We start from the raw sequence: 21,927 nt of genomic DNA on the forward strand, positions 1-21,927 counted from the left end.
TTCTTTGTAGTAGTAGTAGTAGTAGTAGTAGTAATATTAGTATTATTATTATTAGTAGTAGTAGTAGTAAACAGTATGTTTGTTGTAATTCATTTTCATTTGTAGAAATTGTGATCCATGTTATTTGATATTGTTGATGATGATGATGCTTTTGATATTGTTAATAATGTTGTTATTGTTGTTATTTTTCATGTTAACGTCATTCACAGATTCTTAATTTTGCCCTTTCCCACATGTTTATATATGTATGTACCGCCTACACTCTAAATGTACACCTGTATTCCTTTGTTGTTTATATATCTCGTCCACACACTTTTTGTCTTGTTTCCCACGTTCTTATTTGTAACTGAATTGAAAATGATTGTACAGAAATCCAAAGAGTCATTTTATTTTCAGAAAAAAAAAAAAAAAAAAAAAAAAAATTTTCGAATTGCTTTAATGGTTATGCTGTTATCAAATTAAAAACAAAAAAGTTTTTTTTTTTTTAAAGTAAATGAAGAAAGTTTTCAGTTTTTTAGAAAATAAATCTTATACAATCTTTTCTCTTATAAAATATTTAAAGTTTAAAATATTACTTTTCATTTTTTTTTTAAATGAAAAGTAAAAAAAAAAAAAAAAAAAAAAAATATGTGCACTATATATTTCTTAAATTGCTTTAGAATAATTTGGAAATTCTCATTTCCTGTCTGTTCTGTAAATTCAAGTCAGAAACAATCCACTTGGTATGAGTCCCCTCCTATAGAAATATCAAAAGAAGCATCAAACTGAATGTTTCAAGTTTACATAAAAATTAAACAAATAAAATAAAAACATATCCAGTTCGAATCCAATAAAATTCTAAATGCTTTCAAGATAGAGAAGCAGGGGGGGGGGGAGGATGAAACAATTTTATAAAACGATTTTTTTATGTGTAGAATTAATCTTATCAAATTCTTTTTTTAAAAGAGAATGTAGAAAATATTTCTATAAAGTATTTTTAAATTAAAATTTCTGTTTTTTGTTGTCGTTGTTTTTGAAAATCATTTTAAAATTTCTTATGTGCTTCATATTCTCAATAATAATTTCTTCATAATAATTCTACGTAATAATAATTCTATTTATAAAAAGTGTTGTACTTGAAATCTGTTGCTATCCTTATGCACGATGTTAACATATTGCACCAGTGACTAACATAAGTGATTCATTTACTGATACTGCAAATTAATTCATATAACACAAGATCATCTCGCAGAAATATTTATCAAACAAAATACCCAAAACTTAAAAAAACAAAAAGAAACAAATGGCAATTTTTTTCAAGAATATATGTAAAAGCCTAGAATAGCATGGACATTAACATAAGAAAATTATTAAAAAAAAAAAATATTGATCACTGAATGTTTTCTCAGATACTGACTAACATCCTGAAAAACTAACTTTCATAAATAGAATGCCAAATGTCACCTGACTAAATAACATTACTAATATTTTTTTTAATCAATAAATTATTATAACACCTCCCTAAGTAAATTTGACAATTACTTTATATTAAAAGGTTAAAGAGAAGCGTTTGTTTTCTAACAAGTTATTTTTTATTTTCATTAAAAAGAATACATTAGCTTATTTCATATGAAAAATAAAAAAAAAATAACTGCAAATGAACTTAAAATATAGGATGACCCCCCCCCCTAAATGCCATTCATGGAATAATGAATATTCTAAATCCTTCATACAATCTGAACCATATTTGATACAAATAAACTTTGGTCTACATCTGACTTGTTCACCAAGTTTCAGTCATGCACGTCCAACAGTCTTTAATTAATCAATCTTCATTGATAAACACGCCTTATACAACATGAAAAATTGTCAATAACTCTTCCATACCCGTCTGTCGCATTGTTCTGATTTTAACTGTGATGGTCATCTTCAATTCAAGAAAAAACTGGGGATTGTTTTGATAGACATTAACTTTGAGATAATTCTATAGTTAAAACTCGGGAGGTTAAGATCCGGTGAGTGTGAAATTCATTCAGCTTCAATCACACCTCCTACTGATGAGACAATCACCAAAGTGTCACTGTATATCATTGAATGGTGACCAAGCAAAGTTGAACCTTCATGACTGACACATGATGTCCAAGTCAGGCACAGACTGAGGTTTATTTGTATCAAATATGGTTGCATTGTTTTTTTTTTTTTTTTTTTTTTACACAAAGTGTCACCACTTATCAAGGCCCGGAGGCCACTCGAGGATAAGGGTTAATGAGTGTACAGTAGTCAATGGGACAATATCATAATAATCGTTAGTAGTGGAAATTTGGTAAATTGAATTACTAAAGGGGATAGCTCATCAAGAACTTGTTTATGTTGGACTTGAAGACGACCATATTGTATTCAGCTGGAAAGTAGCCAAACAGAACAGAGTTCCACAAGCGTGCAGTTCTAAGAAAGAAACTTTTTTCATCGAATAGAAAAAAATTGTGATTTTATTAATGATTCCATGAACGGCAATGTGTTTTTTTTTGGGGGGGGGCACCCTCTAAGAACGAAGAGATAGATTTGACGAAATATTAAACTTGAACTAATATTTTGAAGAACTAATTGTTTTATGGATGTTTAAACTAATCGAATTGTGAGAATACTTGAGTATGATTACATTGATTTTAAATCTGTTTGTTTATGAGCGTTGATCGACTGAACGTGACTATGTATGGTTTATAATTTTATTCAATACAACCACAAAATTGCTTCCATTCTTTCTCTTTCTTCAATACTTCTCATCTTTTATCCACAAATCACATTCCTGTAAAATTTCAAACTGATGTAAAAAAAAGAAGAAAAAAAGATTCTTTCATGTTGAAATAAATGACGTTCACAACCTTTTGATAAAACAATTAAAAAATTGTTTTATTGTCTCCAATGTTATTATTTTTGAAAAAAAAAATGTCTATTTAAATGATTTCATAATTGCATTAATATAAGCATAATATTTTCTTGAATTCTAAAATAAAAAAAATGAAATAATTTTCAATGATTAAACTGAAATTTTAATTCTGTAATAATGTAAGTAAATGTTTTATCATATATTGAACAGTTAATTTTTTTCTTTTTTGTGTGAAAATGACCTGTTTTAGTTCTCTTTAAAGAATCACTTAGTACTTGTGTTTAAGATGGACCCATGGTGCAAACGATAAAGTGCTAAGTAATAATCAGTTCTAAGTGACAGCCTTGTGGTGGTTGAATGTTCAATCCTCGGTCTGAAATATCAGGAGAGACACGTGGATAACGTTTGTGATCTCGGGAGAGACATGGATAACGTTTGTGATCTCGGGAGAGACATGGATAACGTTCGTGATCTCGGGAGAGACATGGATAACATTTGTGATCTCGGTAGAGACATGAAGGACACTCGAGAAGAAGTAACTACTTGACTTCTACTGGGTCATGGCTGATGGAATGAGAACAATCTATGTAGATTAGATAAAAAGTACAGTTCAAAATTCTGTACAGCATCCAGAGTTTGGCAGATTGCACCTGAAGAAAGTTGGTGATTACATCAGCTGAAACGTTGTGAGAATAACATCTAAGATGATGACATTAATCTGAATAATACATTTAGTATTTAAAAGATTTACATGGCCTAACTTATTAGTGACCAGAAAGTCACTAACGTAGAGCAGAAAACCTAGTGAGGTACCGGAGTATGAGTTTGCTCATATGGTGCTGAGTTCGCTTAAGTTCTTACTTTTCCTACATACTTTGATGAGAATTGAACCCAAATATTCTCAAGTGGAATTTGAACTTAGTTTGCAGATTTCTATTTCCTTAGTTATAATCATTGTAATCGGGCACACAAAATTATTGAACACAGAATTTATTTTTTTTATAAAATAACTAGCAGGGCCACCCGACGTTTCCTGGGATTATAAGAAACTAAATAGATGTTCAATAGCATAAAGTTTCTCATAATCTCACTAGAAGAGAACTTCTTTTCTTTTAATGGAGATGTGAAACAATAAACCTCAAGGCCCTCCAGAGCACTACTAAAACTAAGTTTTTTTCTATACCCTATTTCTTTGAAGAGAAATGACAATAGTAAAAAATAAACCAATGAAGTAAATCTGGAGTTAGCATCTTTTAATTTGAAAAAAATGTTGATTTCCTGGCCTGTATTAATGATAACATTAAAAATCATGTTTACCTTTTGATAACATTAAACGATATAACTGACCATTTGGTTCCCAAAGAATGAATCTTTTTTTCTACATTTTAGATATTTTTCTTGGATTACACTACTTAAAAAATACCAACTTGTAGGGGCTTTGTTGTGTATTTTTGAAGTTTTAGCTGGGCAGACGTACACACAGACGTTTTTCCTTTATATAATAGAAGATTTCCATTCGGAGTGCAAATTATCATACAAATAAGTCTAACTTTTTGTTGCTGCCTGACTGAGATAGGGTTCTGTTTAGTTCTAGTAAGTTCATCCTCCTAGGCTTTACCTTCTAAGAAGCTGTTAGTTTAGGCTATTAAGTCTGAGGCGATCCTAACTGGGAATTCTGACAGGGTTGACAGAATATTTTTTGTAGCCCAGAAAGTGCTTATTTTAGTGCATTGGTTTTTCAAAATTACACCTGACCTTGTGTCTAACATCCTGACAAGGATATAAATAATATACAGTTGTGGTGTGGTGTGGTGTGGCGTGTCTTAAGAAAAAAATAAAATGTTTCACATCATTTGATGAATGATTGAAGTCAAGTCAGTTTTATCACCATTCAATATGTTCCAAATTTGCATTTGTGCATGCAAGATATGTAAATGCATGTGAAATGAAGGGAGAGATGTAGATAACGTTTGTGATCACGTGCAACGTGTGAAAGACATTTGAAGATGATGATGTTAAAGATGTCACAGCAGTAAAGAGAGAATGAGGAAATAAATGTTGCTACAAAAAACAAGCAAGTTGGAATTATTTCCAATTTGTTGTTTTGGTCTCCTTTGCGGCTGAAACTGCACACAACGTGTGTTGATCTGCGGACAACGTTATACTTGTTTACAACTGATTTGGGGTGTGAAGATCCTCTTTAGTTCAAGAATAATCTGTGGATTGTTTTGATAGATATTATCTTTGAGAAAACCCCATAGAGAAAAATCTTAAGGTCTAGAGAGAGAAAGAGATCACATCTCCTACTGATGAGTTGATCATCAATATGGCTCTGCATATCATTGAATGGTGATAAGACCAAGACTGTTAGATGTTCATAACAGAATCTTCATGGGCAAGTCAAACATAGACTGAGGTTTATTTGTACCAAATATGTTTTGATTGCACGAGTTGGAACAATTACATTGAAAGCATTGCCAGGGCCGCTGCAAAGAAGGTAGGCTCTCTCTACCATGCTAGAAAACTACTAACACCCGAAAGTATCTTGTACCTCTATAAGGCCACCATTCGCCCTTGTATGGAGTATTGCTGTCATATTTGGGCTGGTGCGTCTGCTACTAGTCTCTTGCTCCTAGACAAGGTTCAAAAGAGAGTCGCCAATCTGATAGGCCCTGAACTGGCATTTAAGCTTCAGCCTCTGTTCCATCAACAAATTGTTGCATCCCTCTGCCTGTTCTACAAGTATTTTGATGGAGAATGCTGTGACAAACTGCAAGCACTTGTGCCCCCATGATGTAAACACCCTCGACAAACCTGACAGGCAACTAAATCCCACCCCCACACAGTAGAGATCCATAGATGTAAGAGATCTTTCTACTCCAGTAGTTTCTTCCCCAGAAGCGCTAGACTCTGGAATTCCATTCCAGGTCCCTGCTTCTCCAACTGTACTGACGTGCAGAAGTTCAAGTGTAACGTGAACCGACATCTTGCTGCCCAAATCCCTACATAGTACCCCAGTAGTTGTTGTCCCTGATAGTAGCCCCCTACACCAAAGTGGTAATGTGCCTTGTTTGGGGTGAAAATGTAATTAAAAAAAAAAAAAAAGAAAAAAAGGGATTGTGAATTTTTCTTACCAATTCCAGGGATGGTATTTTTAGGTGGCATGTAAGAAGTCAACCTATCTGTTAATGTTATATTCAGTCATATTATGAATACTATTTCTAAGAGGATGATCGTAGATTGATTTGTAGTAAAAAAAATCTAAATTAAATTGCTTTCGTACATCAAAAATTCTTCAAAGAAATAAAACTTCTTTCTAAGCCTAAAACTCATATGATTATTGCTGATCCCTGGTTTCTGTAATACTTATCTAAATTGATGGGCAGAATCAGTTTTGTGACAGGATGCTAATCTGTCACCAGTTATATTCTTGCCGGTACTTATTTTTGTATGGAGTGTTTGCTTACAACATCTAGTATACCTAATTAGTCACCCGTCTAAGTACTATTAGATTAATATTTTTTAAGTTTGGTATCTGAAAAACTGTTTTTTTTTTTTTTATGTGATTTGGCCATAATGAAAATGTCTTTATAACTTTTTCTTAATAAAAAGAAATTCTTATTATTTAAAACTTAATGCAATAGTTTATTTTTGTCTTCCAAAACTGCTCTTTCTAGATTTTCTCTGCAAGGAATCTGCGCGGGCCTTTGATGCAAGAGATAAAAAAATTGTAGATGTTTTTTTTAGATAAACAATGATTTTGATTGAATTGAAACTACTTGGTAGAGAAAACAGGTCAAGTTCACACAAATGTTTTTTTTTTTTTCATATTTTCTGTGAATAATATTTTTTGTTTTTGAGTTATTAAATATTTTCAGTTAATTTTATAATTCATTGCATTTAAATCTAAATTTGTAAAACCATCAATTGTCTTTCATTGACTTTTATATTGTTATTTGATTTGTTTGTTTGTATAACTTTTTGTTAATACTTGATTAATGACCATATTGCAAAAAGGATTTTTTTATTATTTAACTTTAATTCGAGTTGATATTTTAGACTTATAAGAAACCTGTATAAAAACTTACATATTCTCATTGTAAAAACAACAAAAATCTTTAATAAATGATTCACTTAATACCCTTTTTGTGCTGCCGTAATTACCTCCCCCTTTTCGTATGACTCTTTAATAGATCTTTAAATATATATACAGGTATCTGCCCTGTGCTATATTGCCACTGTACAACAGAAATAAATAAATCTTCTATAGCTACACCCTATTTTCTTGACAGTGTTATTCGTTACAAGTATTGTTTTTTTTTATTTTATCGATGTGTGTGTTTATGTATTATAGAAATCAGTATGTCAATAGAACATTCAAATAAATTTCAATAAGAGTTAAATTTATCGAAGAATCTAAAAACAGTACTAAAATTTTCCTTCAATTTCACCTGGGGTCACAAGGGCAATTATTAGTTAGGTCCATAAAACAATTGAAGCCTCTTAAAATGGAAACAATTTTTTGTTAATTTTTTAAATATTTTTTTTTTTTTCATAAAAGAAAAATGAAACAAAAAATATTCCCTGTTCTCAAAACAAAGTTTGCACGTTTAATTAATTCTTATTGGTATTTTGAAATATTTCAATTTGTTAACAACATTTATTATATTTCTTCAGAGTGCAAAAACTTGTCAGTTTTTATATATATTTCAATAAATACTAATAACTTTTTTATATCTGCAGACACTAGTGTTTCATACTTATGCAATCATCGGTGCAGGAAGTGATAATTACTGCTTGTCACGAGACTCGAACCCAGTCAACAAAGCCAACCTTGTGCTTTGTAGGTTAGCATTCTTTCCTCTCAGCTATCAGGAATGAACATTTAAATGAAAGTAAATTAATTTGCTTATGTAGCCATGTAAGTGGGCTTGTCATAATCAAATGGCGATAATAATATTTGACAAACAGGAAGTTTGGAATGATGCATATATGCTAATTCGTTGCTTTATTTTCAATTTACTAAATAGGGCTCAACTTTAATCTTCTTAAAGGGATTCATCACTATATTTTTTCAATAAATATTAATTTTTTTTTATCTACAAACACTAATATTTTATGCTTATACAATCATCAGTGCAGGAAGCATAGACTGTATTTTTCTATTCAACAAGGGCGTTCCAAAAGTAATGTCCTCTATTTTTTTTTATATTTGGCCCGAATGGATCAGAGGGAATTGCAAATCGTATTGCTATAATGATTGAACTTATGCATTCATGACTTGGAATTTTCATGCATTTAAGACTGTACGACTATATATAAAACTCAATGTTGATGTATATGTGTGATGTTTGTGTGTTCCCTATAGAAAGAAAGGTTAGAGAATCTGCATGAAATCTTTAAGTGTATTCTTAAGTAAAATTTACAGGGGAAGACAATGGAAGTGTTCTCAAATCTGAAAGTAAACCCCCATGGCAGCTATGACAGCATAAACCCCTTAACATTTCAAATATATCCTATTTTTATGAAATTGAAATAATATATATAAAATTCTCTTGAAATGGAAATGGTTCAAAATTTCTAAGATTTTTACTAACCTAGGCGAGGCATGGTTGGGGGCCTGAACTTCCTTTGAAACTTAAAAACATCCTATTTTTATGAAAGTTATATTATATGTATAAAATTCTACAGGAAAGACAATAAAATTGGTCCTAAATCTCTGTGTTTATGTGCCAAACATCTGTGCTCCCACCTCTAAGTGACCCATGGAGACAGAATCCTCTTAAAACTTCAAATACATATATCCGGTTTTAATGACATTTAAACTATATTTCTAAGATATTGATTCAGAGAGTTTTCCAACATTTCAGCATCTTCCGACTATATCGGGAGGAAGAGGATGCAGTAAAAACGAAGTAATAATGGTGCTATCAGTACAGTGAAAAAATGCATAGTAATCATCCTCATTCAGTCCCGAGCAACATCGGGTTTTCCTGCTAGTTAAATATGCCATTAGCTGTACCTATCCTACAGTGATATCATTTTAGTTCTTAATTAGAGGGACCTGTGGAAATTCCACAGCAGACTCTTTCGTATGTAATATATTGATGTTGGAATTCTGTGGATGTTCAGCATAAATGGAGATGCCCTGATATTGTTGTACCTATTTACAATGCCTCCCCACGGGACAGAGTTAGACACCAGGGTCGTTTTTTAACGTGGAGAAAAGGTACAAAAATAAAAATTGTCTCAGTCGTGAAGGATTTCTCCTCCACCGAAAGAGAACAAGAAATAGAAGTGCAGCATCTGAAGAACAGATACTATTGTAGCTCTTTTGTTAAAACTACAAAACTATTTATCTAAACTAGCAGGGACGCCTGGTGTAGCTCAGTTGTAAAGTACGCTTAAATATGATATTTTAATTCTTGCAGATTTTGCATATATTATTAGAGTTAATGTTCTAACGATTTTTATATATTATAAAGTTGCGATTTCGAAAATAAAAAAATATATCCATATGACTTGGGTGCATCAGCTTGATCAAGTGCGCTTGAAAGCCAAATCCCAACGTAATGTTAGGAAAATAAACAAATATTTTTATTTGTTTGTAATTTATAACATGAATATATTTCGGAGCTAAGCTCCATCCTCAGTATGTTGTTTTCTTTTCTTTTTCTTTTCTTCTTCCTTGCCATGTTGAAAACTTGGATAAAGAAAAGTTTGTAAAGAGCCACGTGTTGTATCTCAGCAGTTGTGTTTTGAAATGTTGGAACAGTGCTTAGGCAACGCGAGAATAATGTCAAGGGTGTGAGTTCCATATAGAAACGTTGATTTAATGAGTGCGTTGGAAAGCCAAATCACAACGTTGTGATTTGACTTTCCTACGCACTCATTAAATCAACGTTTTCCTAATATTACGATATGTATCTATATAAATTGAGTTCCTTCCGCTATAATTGAAACCAAAGCCAAAACTTATGAAGAATTCTTGATGAAATTATTTAAAAAAAACAAAAAAAAAAACGATTACTGACATGCCATCAGCTATAATCGAAACTGACACCAAAACTTATGAAAAATTCTTGGTAAAATTATTACAAGAAATAGAAGTCCATAATGAAACGACAGTCACTCGGATGCAAGTGTGACATACAAAACAAATAACGTGCACGCTATCTTATTAATATATAGATTGTTACTTGTTATCTTATTAATATATAGATTGTTACTTGTTTGCACACTTTTAAACTTAAGGTAGAAAACTCCTATTATATTAAATTTAGAGTTGTCCACTTTTCTAATTTTGATTTTTAAGTGATTATTTAAAAATATTTTACACTAGCAATCGTTTAGGCGTGACTAAGTAATTTAAAAAAAATTAAAATTGTAGCTAAGTACATTATTTTATTGTCAATAACATGGTACAACAATAAGGAATGAAAATTGGTTAGTCAGAAGAAAGGTTTGATTCGTCATCTTCGATGTTATTTGGGTACAACTTTAAAAAGCCGACAAGCTAACTTTATATGCGGTATTTGTACATATATGCTGAATATATAGTTAGCATATTGTAATGGATAACGCTATAAAAAGCGTTATCCAATTATTTCTGCAGCACATTAATAACAGAGCTCTGAACAGACACACATCTTGTGTATCAGAGACATATTAAAGAGTTATAATAAAGGGAGAGGAAATCATGCATGTATTAAAGGTTTATAGCAAAAGAGATGTAATTAGGACAGTATTTAAACACCGACTTATAAAAGTAAAGCATTAAAACGCCATTTTTATTTTTAAGCACTTGCACATGTCTGTCATCGACATAAACTTTGGGGTTTCCTCTTATGTAAATCATTAGTTTATTAAGGCAAGCACAAATTGTCCATATTTATGAGTTTTCATGCATTCAATCATACTGACATGTATATATATATATATATATATATATATATATATATATATATATATATATATACTAGCAGATGTACTCGGCATTGCCCAGTATTAAACATGTGAAATTCATTTTTAAAAAATATATAAAGTTTAAAAAAAAAAAAAAGTTTTTTTTCTAAACAGTTCACTTCTTGTAGATAAAAAAAGAAAATACTCGAGCGGAGATAGAAACCAAAACCTAAACACAGTGAGTCAAGCCATTAGGAGTGAGCCATTAGTTCGGCTTGCCACGATCTTTAAAAAGTGTTTTTTAACCTACTTATTTTTGACATAAGGAAGCCGTTATGTAAACGATTCGCACATGCACAGTCATGAAACAGTTGACAAACAGATAAACATCTGATACCCCCCCCCTCCCAAGTACAAAATTTTCAATTTTGACCACTTTTCGGATGAAAACTGATTAAAAAGTTTTCCACATATCTGAATACCCTATATCCGAATTTTCAAGTCTGTAGACCAAAAATTCGTTGAGTATATATGGTTGAAAAGTGTCCTCACACACATTCTTATATATATATATATATATATATATATATATATATATATATATATATATAGTATAGTGGTAATCCTAGGTTTATTTTTTGCTGTAGGATCATACAGTTTAAAGTTTGTATATTTGAGCAGCATTTTTTTTTTTTATGCATAAATGTTTGTTTATTGTACAGCATTCACCCTAAGTGGGTTGAACCAACTTCCTTCGATGAAGGAAGTGTCAAAGGGGATATTAAATTCACGGCTGCAAGTCGTCGTCTGTGAATTTATAATTTTTATTTTGTACATGTTTCATTACTCAACAGTGACAATTACTATTTGTGTCTTTTCCAATCGAAAACCTTTGCAGATATGGCAAATTCCTGTTTACACTCGAGCAGAATGTTAAATCACTGGCCTGCCACCTGAAAAAGATGGATCAGAAAAGAAACAAATAGAAATTATTATTAGACACTGTCCTCTCAGGTCTCTCTGTACAGGGGTTTGTCAGAACAACCTGGCATGAGGATACTTTTTCCATAGAAGTAAACCCTGACCAAATATTCAAAATCACATAGTATTCGCAGCCCAAATAAGATCTACTCACTACAGCTACTCCATAGCTTTTCTGAGGAATGGTGCACCTTCTCCAAGTGATATTACCTCAAGTAATAGCACGAAGCTGGATACTCCACCAGACTAGATAAATTCTTGTCCTGGAATCCAGTAAGACCAAGAGACCAACATGAAAGACATACTACAACGTATAAAAATGGTTAATTGGGGAGAGGAAAATTATGTTCTCAATTCTTTACTAACTCAGTGCTTGAAAGATAAAGAACTTAAATGGAGCATTCGAATATCTATGTATCTCATATAGAGTTCAAATGTTAGCCCCTGGTTGTGGGCCCCTTGATTTCTGAGAACTTCGACTGAAGTAAAATAAAACAAAAAAAATATATAAATAAAACACATGTATTGTATATCTATCTCTATATAAATATATTTATGAAACGCATATCTATATATATTAATGAAACACATATTTATATATATTAGTGAAACACACACACACATATATGCGTGTGTGTATTTAAGCAGCATTTTTTCATTTAAGCAAACATTGTTAAAAAAATAACTTTCTACTTAATAATATCTTTTTTATTTAAAAATTTTTTTCTTCTGATCATTTTTGTGTTAAAATAAATAATTTTGCATCACGGAATTTAATTTGTTAATATCTTTCCTAGAACAATATAAATGTAACAAAGCTCAGACGTGAATGTGGCAGTTGTATGCAAGATGACGTCATGGCAAGGAAAAAGATTATAATAAGAAGAACGTGAGTGCAGACTGAAGATCGCGTTATAGAGAGAACAAGGATAGACGTGTTACACACATGTGGACAAGAGCAACTGGAAGATGCGTGCTAAACATGGCCGGACAGGAAAATACCTCTAAATAAATGTTCTGTTGTTCGACTGAAAAACAAAAGAGTCGAGGTATTTTTTCTTGTCTTGGTTTCCTTCCAACGGTGTCTACAGGTTAATGTGTGTGTGTAAACGTATGCAATGACACCATTAAAAAAAAAGAAAAAAAAAGGTGTATTACATTATATGAAAACGTTCTCTTGGCGTTTAACTGACTTCATACCACTAGGTTTCACAGCTACCTTTTGAAATTGTCTTTTTTTTCTTTAGCTGTTTTTGTTCATTTGTTTTTTCACCTGGTGATGATTCGACAAAGAATCAAGAACGTTTGTGATCCATATAGAAGTTATATTAATTTGGGAGAGGCATTTTATTACAAAAAAAGATAAGAATCGAAAAAATAAAAAAGGTATAATTAAGTAGAAGCTTCAGTTATTTTTAACAATGCTTGCTTATATATATATATATATATATATATATATATATATATATATATATATATATATATATATATATATATATATATATACTAGCAAAGTACCCGTCATTGACTGGGTTCAAAAACAGCCTACAGAAAATGAACTCTGATTTATGAAAGTATTATAGGTTATGAAAAGGAAGGGTTGTAAAGAGATAGCTTCGAATTTGGGGGTTATTAAAACCAAAGCAAAATATGATGAAAGTAAAAGTAAAATAGATAAACCCCATAATTTATTATACCATACCTGTTCACACTGAAACACTTATCACAATATTCTGTGGATCTATATTAAAAAAACCTTGTTAAACTTGGTGACATATTTCCATATACATCTTCTATCATTATATGTAATAAGTATTTTTAAAATAGTTAACCATATAGGAGCCTATTCGTGACCAGACACACGCACACAGACATTCAGCTTTATATATATATATATATATATATATATATATATATATATATATATAAAATAAAAATAATAAATAAATAAAAATGTTATATACGTCCAAACAAATTAAAAAGGGCAACTTTCTAAGTAAATAAAAAAAATGAGCTTCGAGGCGGAGCCAATATTAACCGTATGTATTGCTTGAAAAAACAACAATAACAAATATATATATATATATATTAGCCTTAGACTCTGCTATTGGCTAGCATTTGGTTAACAATCTATGCTGTGCTGATAAATATAAAATAGAGTGGTTCGAGGTATTACACAGAACTGACTCCAAAAACCATTTAAAGATTCTGAAGTCTGTCTCTATTGTAGTTCAAAAACCTTTATGCTGGCAAAAGGAGACGACAAAGGCGTTATTTCTCTTTGAGGAACTTTGACCCCCTTTTTCTCACTTTTTTTTTCCTTGTTGTGCCAATTTTAAACGCCATATATACAGATTTTAATCGTTTTTTAAATTTTTTTTTTTCTTAATTCTTGGCACATCCGAATTCCCCTTTATGCTCTTTAATTTTGCCAATAATATTGTTTTGCTTGCTATCGATTTCTTCCTGATGAGATGATAGCCGAAAGAGCTCGAGAAATTTCTGCATATTTTATTGAAATCTCTCTCTCTCTCTCTCTATATATATATATATATATATGTATATATAATTAAATAATTATTAGCTACCTTAAGAGGCGAGGATTATGATGAGAAAGATAAAGTTTCTATCTAGCTATAATGCAAAGTTCTATCCCTTGAAATTGAATCCTTTTAGAAACTTAGTATATCAAAGATAGAAATGAAACATTTCTTTTTCATTCCTGCAGTTGTTTGGTGGTCACATCAAGACATTGTACCTTAATCAGTGGTAACTGAGGTCTGAGGTTCGAGTTGCATGACCAGCAGAGTTAGCTGTCTCTAGCTACACTGATGAATCTTAATAAAAACAAGACATGCATGTCTGTGGATATAAATAATCTTAACTAAATAATCATATATATATATATATATATATATATATATATATATATATATATATATATATATAGTTGTTTTAGTTGCTAGATTTGTAGAGAAGAGTGCTCAATATCAGTGATAGAGCTTATGTAAGTCTAACTTTGGAGACTGGTAATCTCTCATTTTGCATTTAGATCATATGCAAAAACATTACCAGTCATTGTATTCACTGTTGAATGTCTTCATAGATATTAGTCATCCAGAGACCATTGTTTCATGACTGCTCTGTGTAATCAGACATGATGAGTGTTTCAAGTTGGGAATTAAAACTCAATTACTCGTACAGTAGTCAGCCATCTTTCTCGTTACATCTTACATCATCTTACACATTATGGGAGTAAGAGAAGTTATGCTTTTTAATGTGTTTATATTATTGGTTACTGGGAGAAGTATTCCGATTACAAACAGTAATAATTTACACTATGTGAGAACCATTATGTCTACTAGAAAGCGCAACCCATGAGTAAGGTATATATGACTAGCTCTACCTACTTTGCATTGCTCGAGATACAAAGATATCATTTTAATTTTTATGGCTTGCACACGTAAAACTTGTACAGAAAATGAAAGAAATCTTTAGTTGCAAAGTAGAAAATTTTATTACATTCTTCAATTAAAATATGAATTATTCCTCTTGTCGATTTTAATTTTCCATTATTTAAAAGTGTTTACATAAGTTGTCAGGGCTAAACTAAGTCACTTGAAGATAAATTGTAGCAAAGTATGTTCTAATAACAAATTAAAATTGGCTAATCAGAATCAAAGTTTGATTTGTCAACTTAAATGCTATTTGGGTTTAACTTTGGAAATGTAACATGATAACTTTATATGTTAAGTATATCAATGTCAGAATACAAAAACAATTGTCGCCACCATTGATAGTATGTGGACACTTGCATGTACTGTAATACTGAAGTGAGGTAATGAATATGGATACATCCGGGTTCTTTCACAGAAACATATGATTGGTTCATGTAAGCCATAAATACGGACAGGTGTAGCGTTCTGGAGGAAACATTGAAAGATGTGGTGAAAGCCTAAAGCTTAAGCATAGTATCAGCTACGACCATGAACAACTGTTCATTAAAGTAACTTATTAGATTGTATTACTCAATTACTGTAGTAAGACCCAAGACCACTCAGCTACTCTGTAAATATATAAATAAGTAAAATATATCCCTTTCCAGGACATGTCAGAAGTTAAATAGATTCGTTGATTAGGAGGCAAACATCTATGAATGCCATTCACTTTTTACCACAACATAAACAAATCTGAAAATCGAATATTTATAAAGAAACCTTTTTGTAATATAACAAAACTGTTGACTTAATTAACTGTTGATTGAGAAATGTGACTTCTATGTCATTTTATAAATTACTAATTGAAATTTTTATTTATTTACTTTTTTTTCATTAGCAAGTAATTTCCGATCAAACAAAGACCTTGTTATAGCAAGAGAAGAGTATGCCCGGCCCCTTTATCGGAAGGACATCTTCTACAGTGGGAGTATAATTCACATTCCACAGTTCCAGTCACAACCGGACATGAATTCTTATATTACGAGCATCACAACCATACCCGGCACAGTAGAGGTTGACAGGGAATGCTGGCTATGGGATTATGTTTGCCTCCCCAAGGCAGCTAAAGATACTCTCCGTGAGATGCTGGATTTCTCTTTACTGTTTGATCCTGCCTTTGGAATCGTCTGTTTTGCAAACATTTTAGTATTTCTTGGATATTTCATTCCTTTCGTTTTTCTCAGGGATAGAGCCACAGAGGAACTGAACATCACTCCAGAAAAATCCGCCTTCTTGCTGTCACTTATTGGTAAGTTTTTTTTTTTTTTCTCTTCTATCTTCTAGCTGGAGAAATCTTAATATGGGCTATTGATTTGTGTTGTTTATGTTTTGATAAAAAAAAAAAGTTTAAAAATGTAAAAAAAAAAATATAATTAAATGAATAAAATTTGGTGTTTGTTTATATTGGTGGTCTTTTAAACCAACACATTTCAGGTGAAAACGTTATGTACTTACGTGGTATGATGAAATTAGTATAAATTCCAAGAATTATAAAAAATGATCTAGTAGATGTGCTAGATGTATTTTTAACAAAAAAAATCATCTGCAATTACATTCAGTTTAAAAAGTCAATTTAAGTTAAAGGACTATCTCCCTTGTTTTTCATACTGGATTGATTCTTCCACATTAAAACATAAAATAAGGTTTGATAATTCGATAAAGTCTATTTTTACTTGTAATTATTTTTCTATCGGATAATTTTTCATAATTTTTGGAATTTATACTAATACTTTTGCCATGACATGTAAGTACATTATGTTTTCACTTGAAATACGAGGATTTAAAAGATCTCCAATTTAAACAACACGCAAAAAATTACTTAATCATAAACAGTTACTAGTTACAAACCTTAGACACAGAATAAACTTTAGAATAATACAGAAAAACTAAGACGCTTAAAAAAAAAAAGCAATTGATAATAAAAAAAAAATGTAACTGGTACATTCCCATGAGAAAGTAACTGTTTAACAAGAAGCCATCCTCAAAAGTTTTGTTTTATTTAAATTTAGATACAAAAAAAATTTAATCGACAAAAGAATTTCTCTGAGTTATATCAAGCAATATATTTTTAAAAGGATTAGTCCATGCGTGTGAGCTGCAGTAATATGTTGGTATTTGGTAATATCCTAAACTATTGAATTTATTATTATGTATTATGGAATATGTAATCTAGATATTTTCTTTTTTTCATTAAACAGGAATAGCCAACACTGTAGGCCGAATTATGTCCGGTGTTATTGCAGATATGCGTAAAGTTGACAGCCTAATAATCAATAATGTCTCATTGATTCTTGCTGGAATTGCAACTGCGATGAGTCCCCTGTGTAAGACATTTTCAACATTGTGTACATATGCAGTAGTATTCGGTCTGAATGCTTGTAAGTCACTTTCAATCTTTATTTCTTCTTAGGAAATACATTTTTTTGTTTACTCCAATCCCCCCTCCCAAAACAAGATACAATACTAGACCTTTTCTCACAACTTCCCCTGAGCTATGTTCATGTTTGATTCTATTTTCACTGGTATCTTCCAACCACTCGGTCGTATCAGTTAAGATAAAAATGAAATGCAACAAGTCTTCAGGCGTACCTCTCCACCATACAGTATATCGATATTCTATGGCTGACTGGGATAGCTTCCGTACATTTATATCTGATCTACCTCTCCATTCCATGTTTAAAAAGGATGTGTCCTCTATAGTAGCAGACCTGACCGAATGGTTAATTCTAGGTATAGACCGATTCATACCATCCAAAAACTTCCAAGAAAAACAAAACAAAAACAGCCAGCCATGGTTCTCCCCAGAGTGTGCTGCTGCTATCGTGCACAGAAATCACCTTTTCCATAGCTACCAACATAATAGATGTACTGAGACTAAAGCTGTTTTCAGGACTTCCAGCAACCACTGTAAAAGAGTAATAAAAAATGCAAGAGGGAAGAGGTGGCTGGTCACTTTTAATGCATCTAAGACCAAGCTTCTATCTTTACATCATCAATGCTCTGATCCCCATCTAGCATCAATTGAAATGGATGGCTCTCATCTTGGGGAGTCTCCATGTTTTGACAAGCTTCTGGGATTGACCTTTACTCCTGATCTGAAATGGAACACATACATCAAATCTGTTGCCAAGGTCACTGGAAAAATGGTAGGATCCTTCTACCGCTCCAGTAGATATCACACTGCTGATGCAATTCTCTATCTATACAAAAGCTAAGTACACCCAAAGATGGAGTACTGCTGCCATATCTGGGTAGAAGCTGCTAAAAACAGCCTATCCTGCCTTGACAGAGTACAAAATAGACTTCGTAGCCTAGTGGGGGGTGCCCTTTTCTCTTTGTTGCAACCTCTCTCCCACAGAAGAGACGTTGCGAGCATGTCTCTCTTTTATCATTATTTCCATGGCAAGTGCTCGTCCGAGCTCCAGTCTCTGGTCCCCCCTCGCAAATCTTTGACGAAAAACACCCATCTAGCTGAAACCACTGTTAGTAATTTTCCCCACTCATATCTGTGCCTAAATCAAAATGTAGATTCCATGAACAAAGCTTCTTTCTTAGAACTGCACGCCTGTGGAACTCTCTTCCGTTTGCCTGTTTCCTACCTGACTACAACTTGGATGTCTTCAAGTCCAACATAAACAAGTTCCTGATGAACCGCCCCCTTAAGTAAGACATTTTATCAGATCTCCATTACTATCGATTACTATGATATTATCCCATTGATTACTGTACACGCAATAACCCTTATCCCCGAGTGGCCTCTGGGCCTTGATAAGTGGTGATTTCCTTGTAAAAAAAAAATTTATACATAAGGGGCTACTATTTGGGACTATATATACAGGGATACTATATAGGGAGTTGAACAGCAAGATTTCTGTTTATATTACATTTGAACTTTTGCATGTCAGTACAGTCAGGGAAATGGGAGGGAATTTGAAAGTCTAGCAGTTTGAAGGAAGAAACTATTAGAGTAGAAGGCTTTCTGGCACGTATAGATTTCTACAGTGAAAGGCTTGTCAGGTTAGTCAGAGGTATTTACATCAAAGGACTACAATGCTACAAGTTAGTCAGAGTACATTCCATTAAAATACTTGTAAAACAGGAACAGGGATGCAACATTGTGCTGATGGAATAGGGGCTGGAGTTTGGTTGATAGTGCGAGACTTATTAGGTTGGAGACTCTTTTTTGAACCTTGTTTAACAGTGAGAGATTAGTGGTAGATGTACCAGATGTGGTAACAATACTCTGTTCAAGAGTAAATGGTGGGCTTATAAAGATATATGATACTGTCAGGTATGAGTGATTTTCTAGCATGGTAGAGAGAGCCCACCTTCTTTGCAGCAACATAAAAAAAATCTAGTATGGCATTCAGCAGAATGCATTGCCCCCACCACAGTCCAATATTCAGTTCTTTTCTGAATCCTTGTCTTGAATCATCCGTTGATGGGAAAACATTTACAAGATTTGTGTACCACAATGCTCACTCATTCATTGCAACCAGAAACTCTAATTCTGAAAATTCAGCACTCTCCCCAGAAGAGTCTTCATCATAATATAAAGCCTTCCAGCATCAAATGAGTTGCTAATCTGATAAGTCTTGAACTGTAATCAAAGCTTCAACCTCTGTCCCATCAATGAAATGTTGCATCCCTCACAGGCAGCAAAGTTCCACCCTTACACAATAGAGATCCCCAGATATCAGAAAGCCTTCTACTCTAATAGTTTCTTCCCCAGAACTACTAGACTTTGGAATTCCTTTCCAGGTTCTTGCTTCCCCAACTGTACTGACATGCAGAAGTTCAAGTGTAATGTAAACAGACATCTTACTGCTAAACTCTCTACATAGTATCCCTGCAATTATGTCCTTGATTGTAGCCTCTTACATAAAAGTGACACTGTGCCTTGTTTAGGGTAAAAATGTAATAATTAAAAAAAAATGTTAGTTAACCTTTTCCAGCAGGTTTGAGATACATGCTCAACCAGTGCCATGAGTCATTGTCTAACAATTGCAGATTATGAATGGAAGGCAACTATAAAGCATTTTCTTTGTTACATGGCCGTACCATGACATGTTTTGGACAACATGCAGCATTTTGGTAGAAGTTCTATTATCATTTAACTTGATTAGATCTTATCTAATTACTGATTGTGCAGCATGCCAAACCTGCAGTCCACGCTACTCCACTAACTGGAACAGTTATGCCTTCCGATTGTCAAATATATATGGTCATCTGAGAATCTATACTCTTCCCAGAACTAAATAATCTCTTATGCATTATATAGCAGGATTTGTAGCCAAGATTTACTCCGCTAGATCTACCCTGTTCTGTCTCTGCCCATACATATTAATGGGTAACCGCAAGAAGGATATGCTGCCTCATCATGTACGGATGATCATTCACTGCAAAGAATGATGCTATATTTTGCACATTGCATAGTGCTGAAATGCATAGGGACAGATTGAAAATACCCCTGAAGGCCAACTTGGAAAGAAATTTCCCTTTTGCAAACCCTTTACCCTTCCTCCTCTTAATCTAATCAAGTCCAGTCTATTATATAGAGAGCAGTTATCTGTACGTGTATGTCAAGCTAAACATTGAAAACTACAAAACAAACACCCACAAAGTCCGTATATTCCTGATCAGCATTGCCCAAAATATCTAAAATTTATTGAAAAATATTCAAACTAGCACAGATTTTGTTGGGGACGTTTTTCCGTCATTATCTAGAGTGAAGTAACTGATTTTTTTTTTCAAGGAACTATGCCAATTAATTCCTTCAGGAATCTATATAAGGGAGTGTGTGTATTCAGAGAGAGAGGAATGGTTTGTATGGAGGAAAAGGGAGAGAGGTGGAGAGGAAAAAGAGAAAATTTAATAGAAATAGGTTACACTTTTGCTCTGGGCAATGCCAGGTAGCTCTTGTTGTTGAACACCAGTATTTAAAACATTTTTTTAACTTTGTGTAAAACAGAACAGCACACAAAGTAGTAGAAAAAATGATTTTGTTTTGTTGCTAAAAATCAAAAAAATAAATTTTTGCTGTAATTTTGTTTTTAATATTTCAGCTGCTTTCATATCATTAACATCCATCATCATCTGTGATCTGCTGGGACTGGATAAACTGACCAATGCGTTTGGATTGCTTTCATTGGTCAGGGGGATTTCAACTATTCTAGGGCCACCATTGGCAGGTGAGGCATGGCTTTATTATTTCCTAAATATCTGAAATAGTAGAAATTTTAGTACTTATCCAGAATCTGAACCAATTTTGCATTAGCATCTTTCAGTCTGTTATGGTAAGCAATATGATCAACCAATCAGCTGTCAGCAGATGACAAGTTTCAATGAAATTGTGAAAGTTGTTGCAAGAAAATTTTAAAAATAAAAAATTTTAAAAATAAATTGCTCTCCTCCCTCATAAAAACCTCTTTTGAATATTGACCAAAGATGTTCAATGGAGTTAAGATCAAGAGAACAGAGTGGCCAGCTCATGAGGGTTTCTCCAAAGAAGCCCATAAATTCAAAGAAGGCTTCAGTCATCCTAGCAGAATGGAATGATGTATTGTCATGCATAAAAATCATCTGAAAGCGATGGGACAATGGTAGGTCATCTAGTCATGGTGACAAATCACTATCCAAAAAGGCCGTGTACACATTACTGGTAAGTTTACACCTTCT

At 32.5% G+C, this 21,927-nt stretch overlaps 1 protein-coding gene across 13 annotated transcripts in view; it reads left to right on the forward strand.

Moving 5' to 3' along the window:
- The window catches only part of LOC145277657 (uncharacterized), a 301,800-nt gene that overhangs the window by 270,067 nt on the left and 9,806 nt on the right, over nt 1-21,927 (forward strand). For all 13 annotated transcript variants that reach the window (XM_080129277.1, XM_080129286.1, XM_080129278.1 and 10 more), the window contains 3 exons: nt 16,088-16,498; nt 17,448-17,627; nt 21,315-21,440. In XM_080129277.1, coding sequence (XP_079985403.1) covers nt 16,088-16,498; nt 17,448-17,627; nt 21,315-21,440 — 717 coding nt within the window. The remainder of the gene's footprint in view (nt 1-16,087; nt 16,499-17,447; nt 17,628-21,314; nt 21,441-21,927) is intronic.

Source organism: Euprymna scolopes, chromosome 6 (assembly GCF_053919585.1).
Source record: "Euprymna scolopes isolate OS-2025 chromosome 6, ASM5391958v1, whole genome shotgun sequence".
NCBI classification, from domain to species: Eukaryota; Metazoa; Mollusca; class Cephalopoda; order Sepiida; family Sepiolidae; genus Euprymna; species Euprymna scolopes.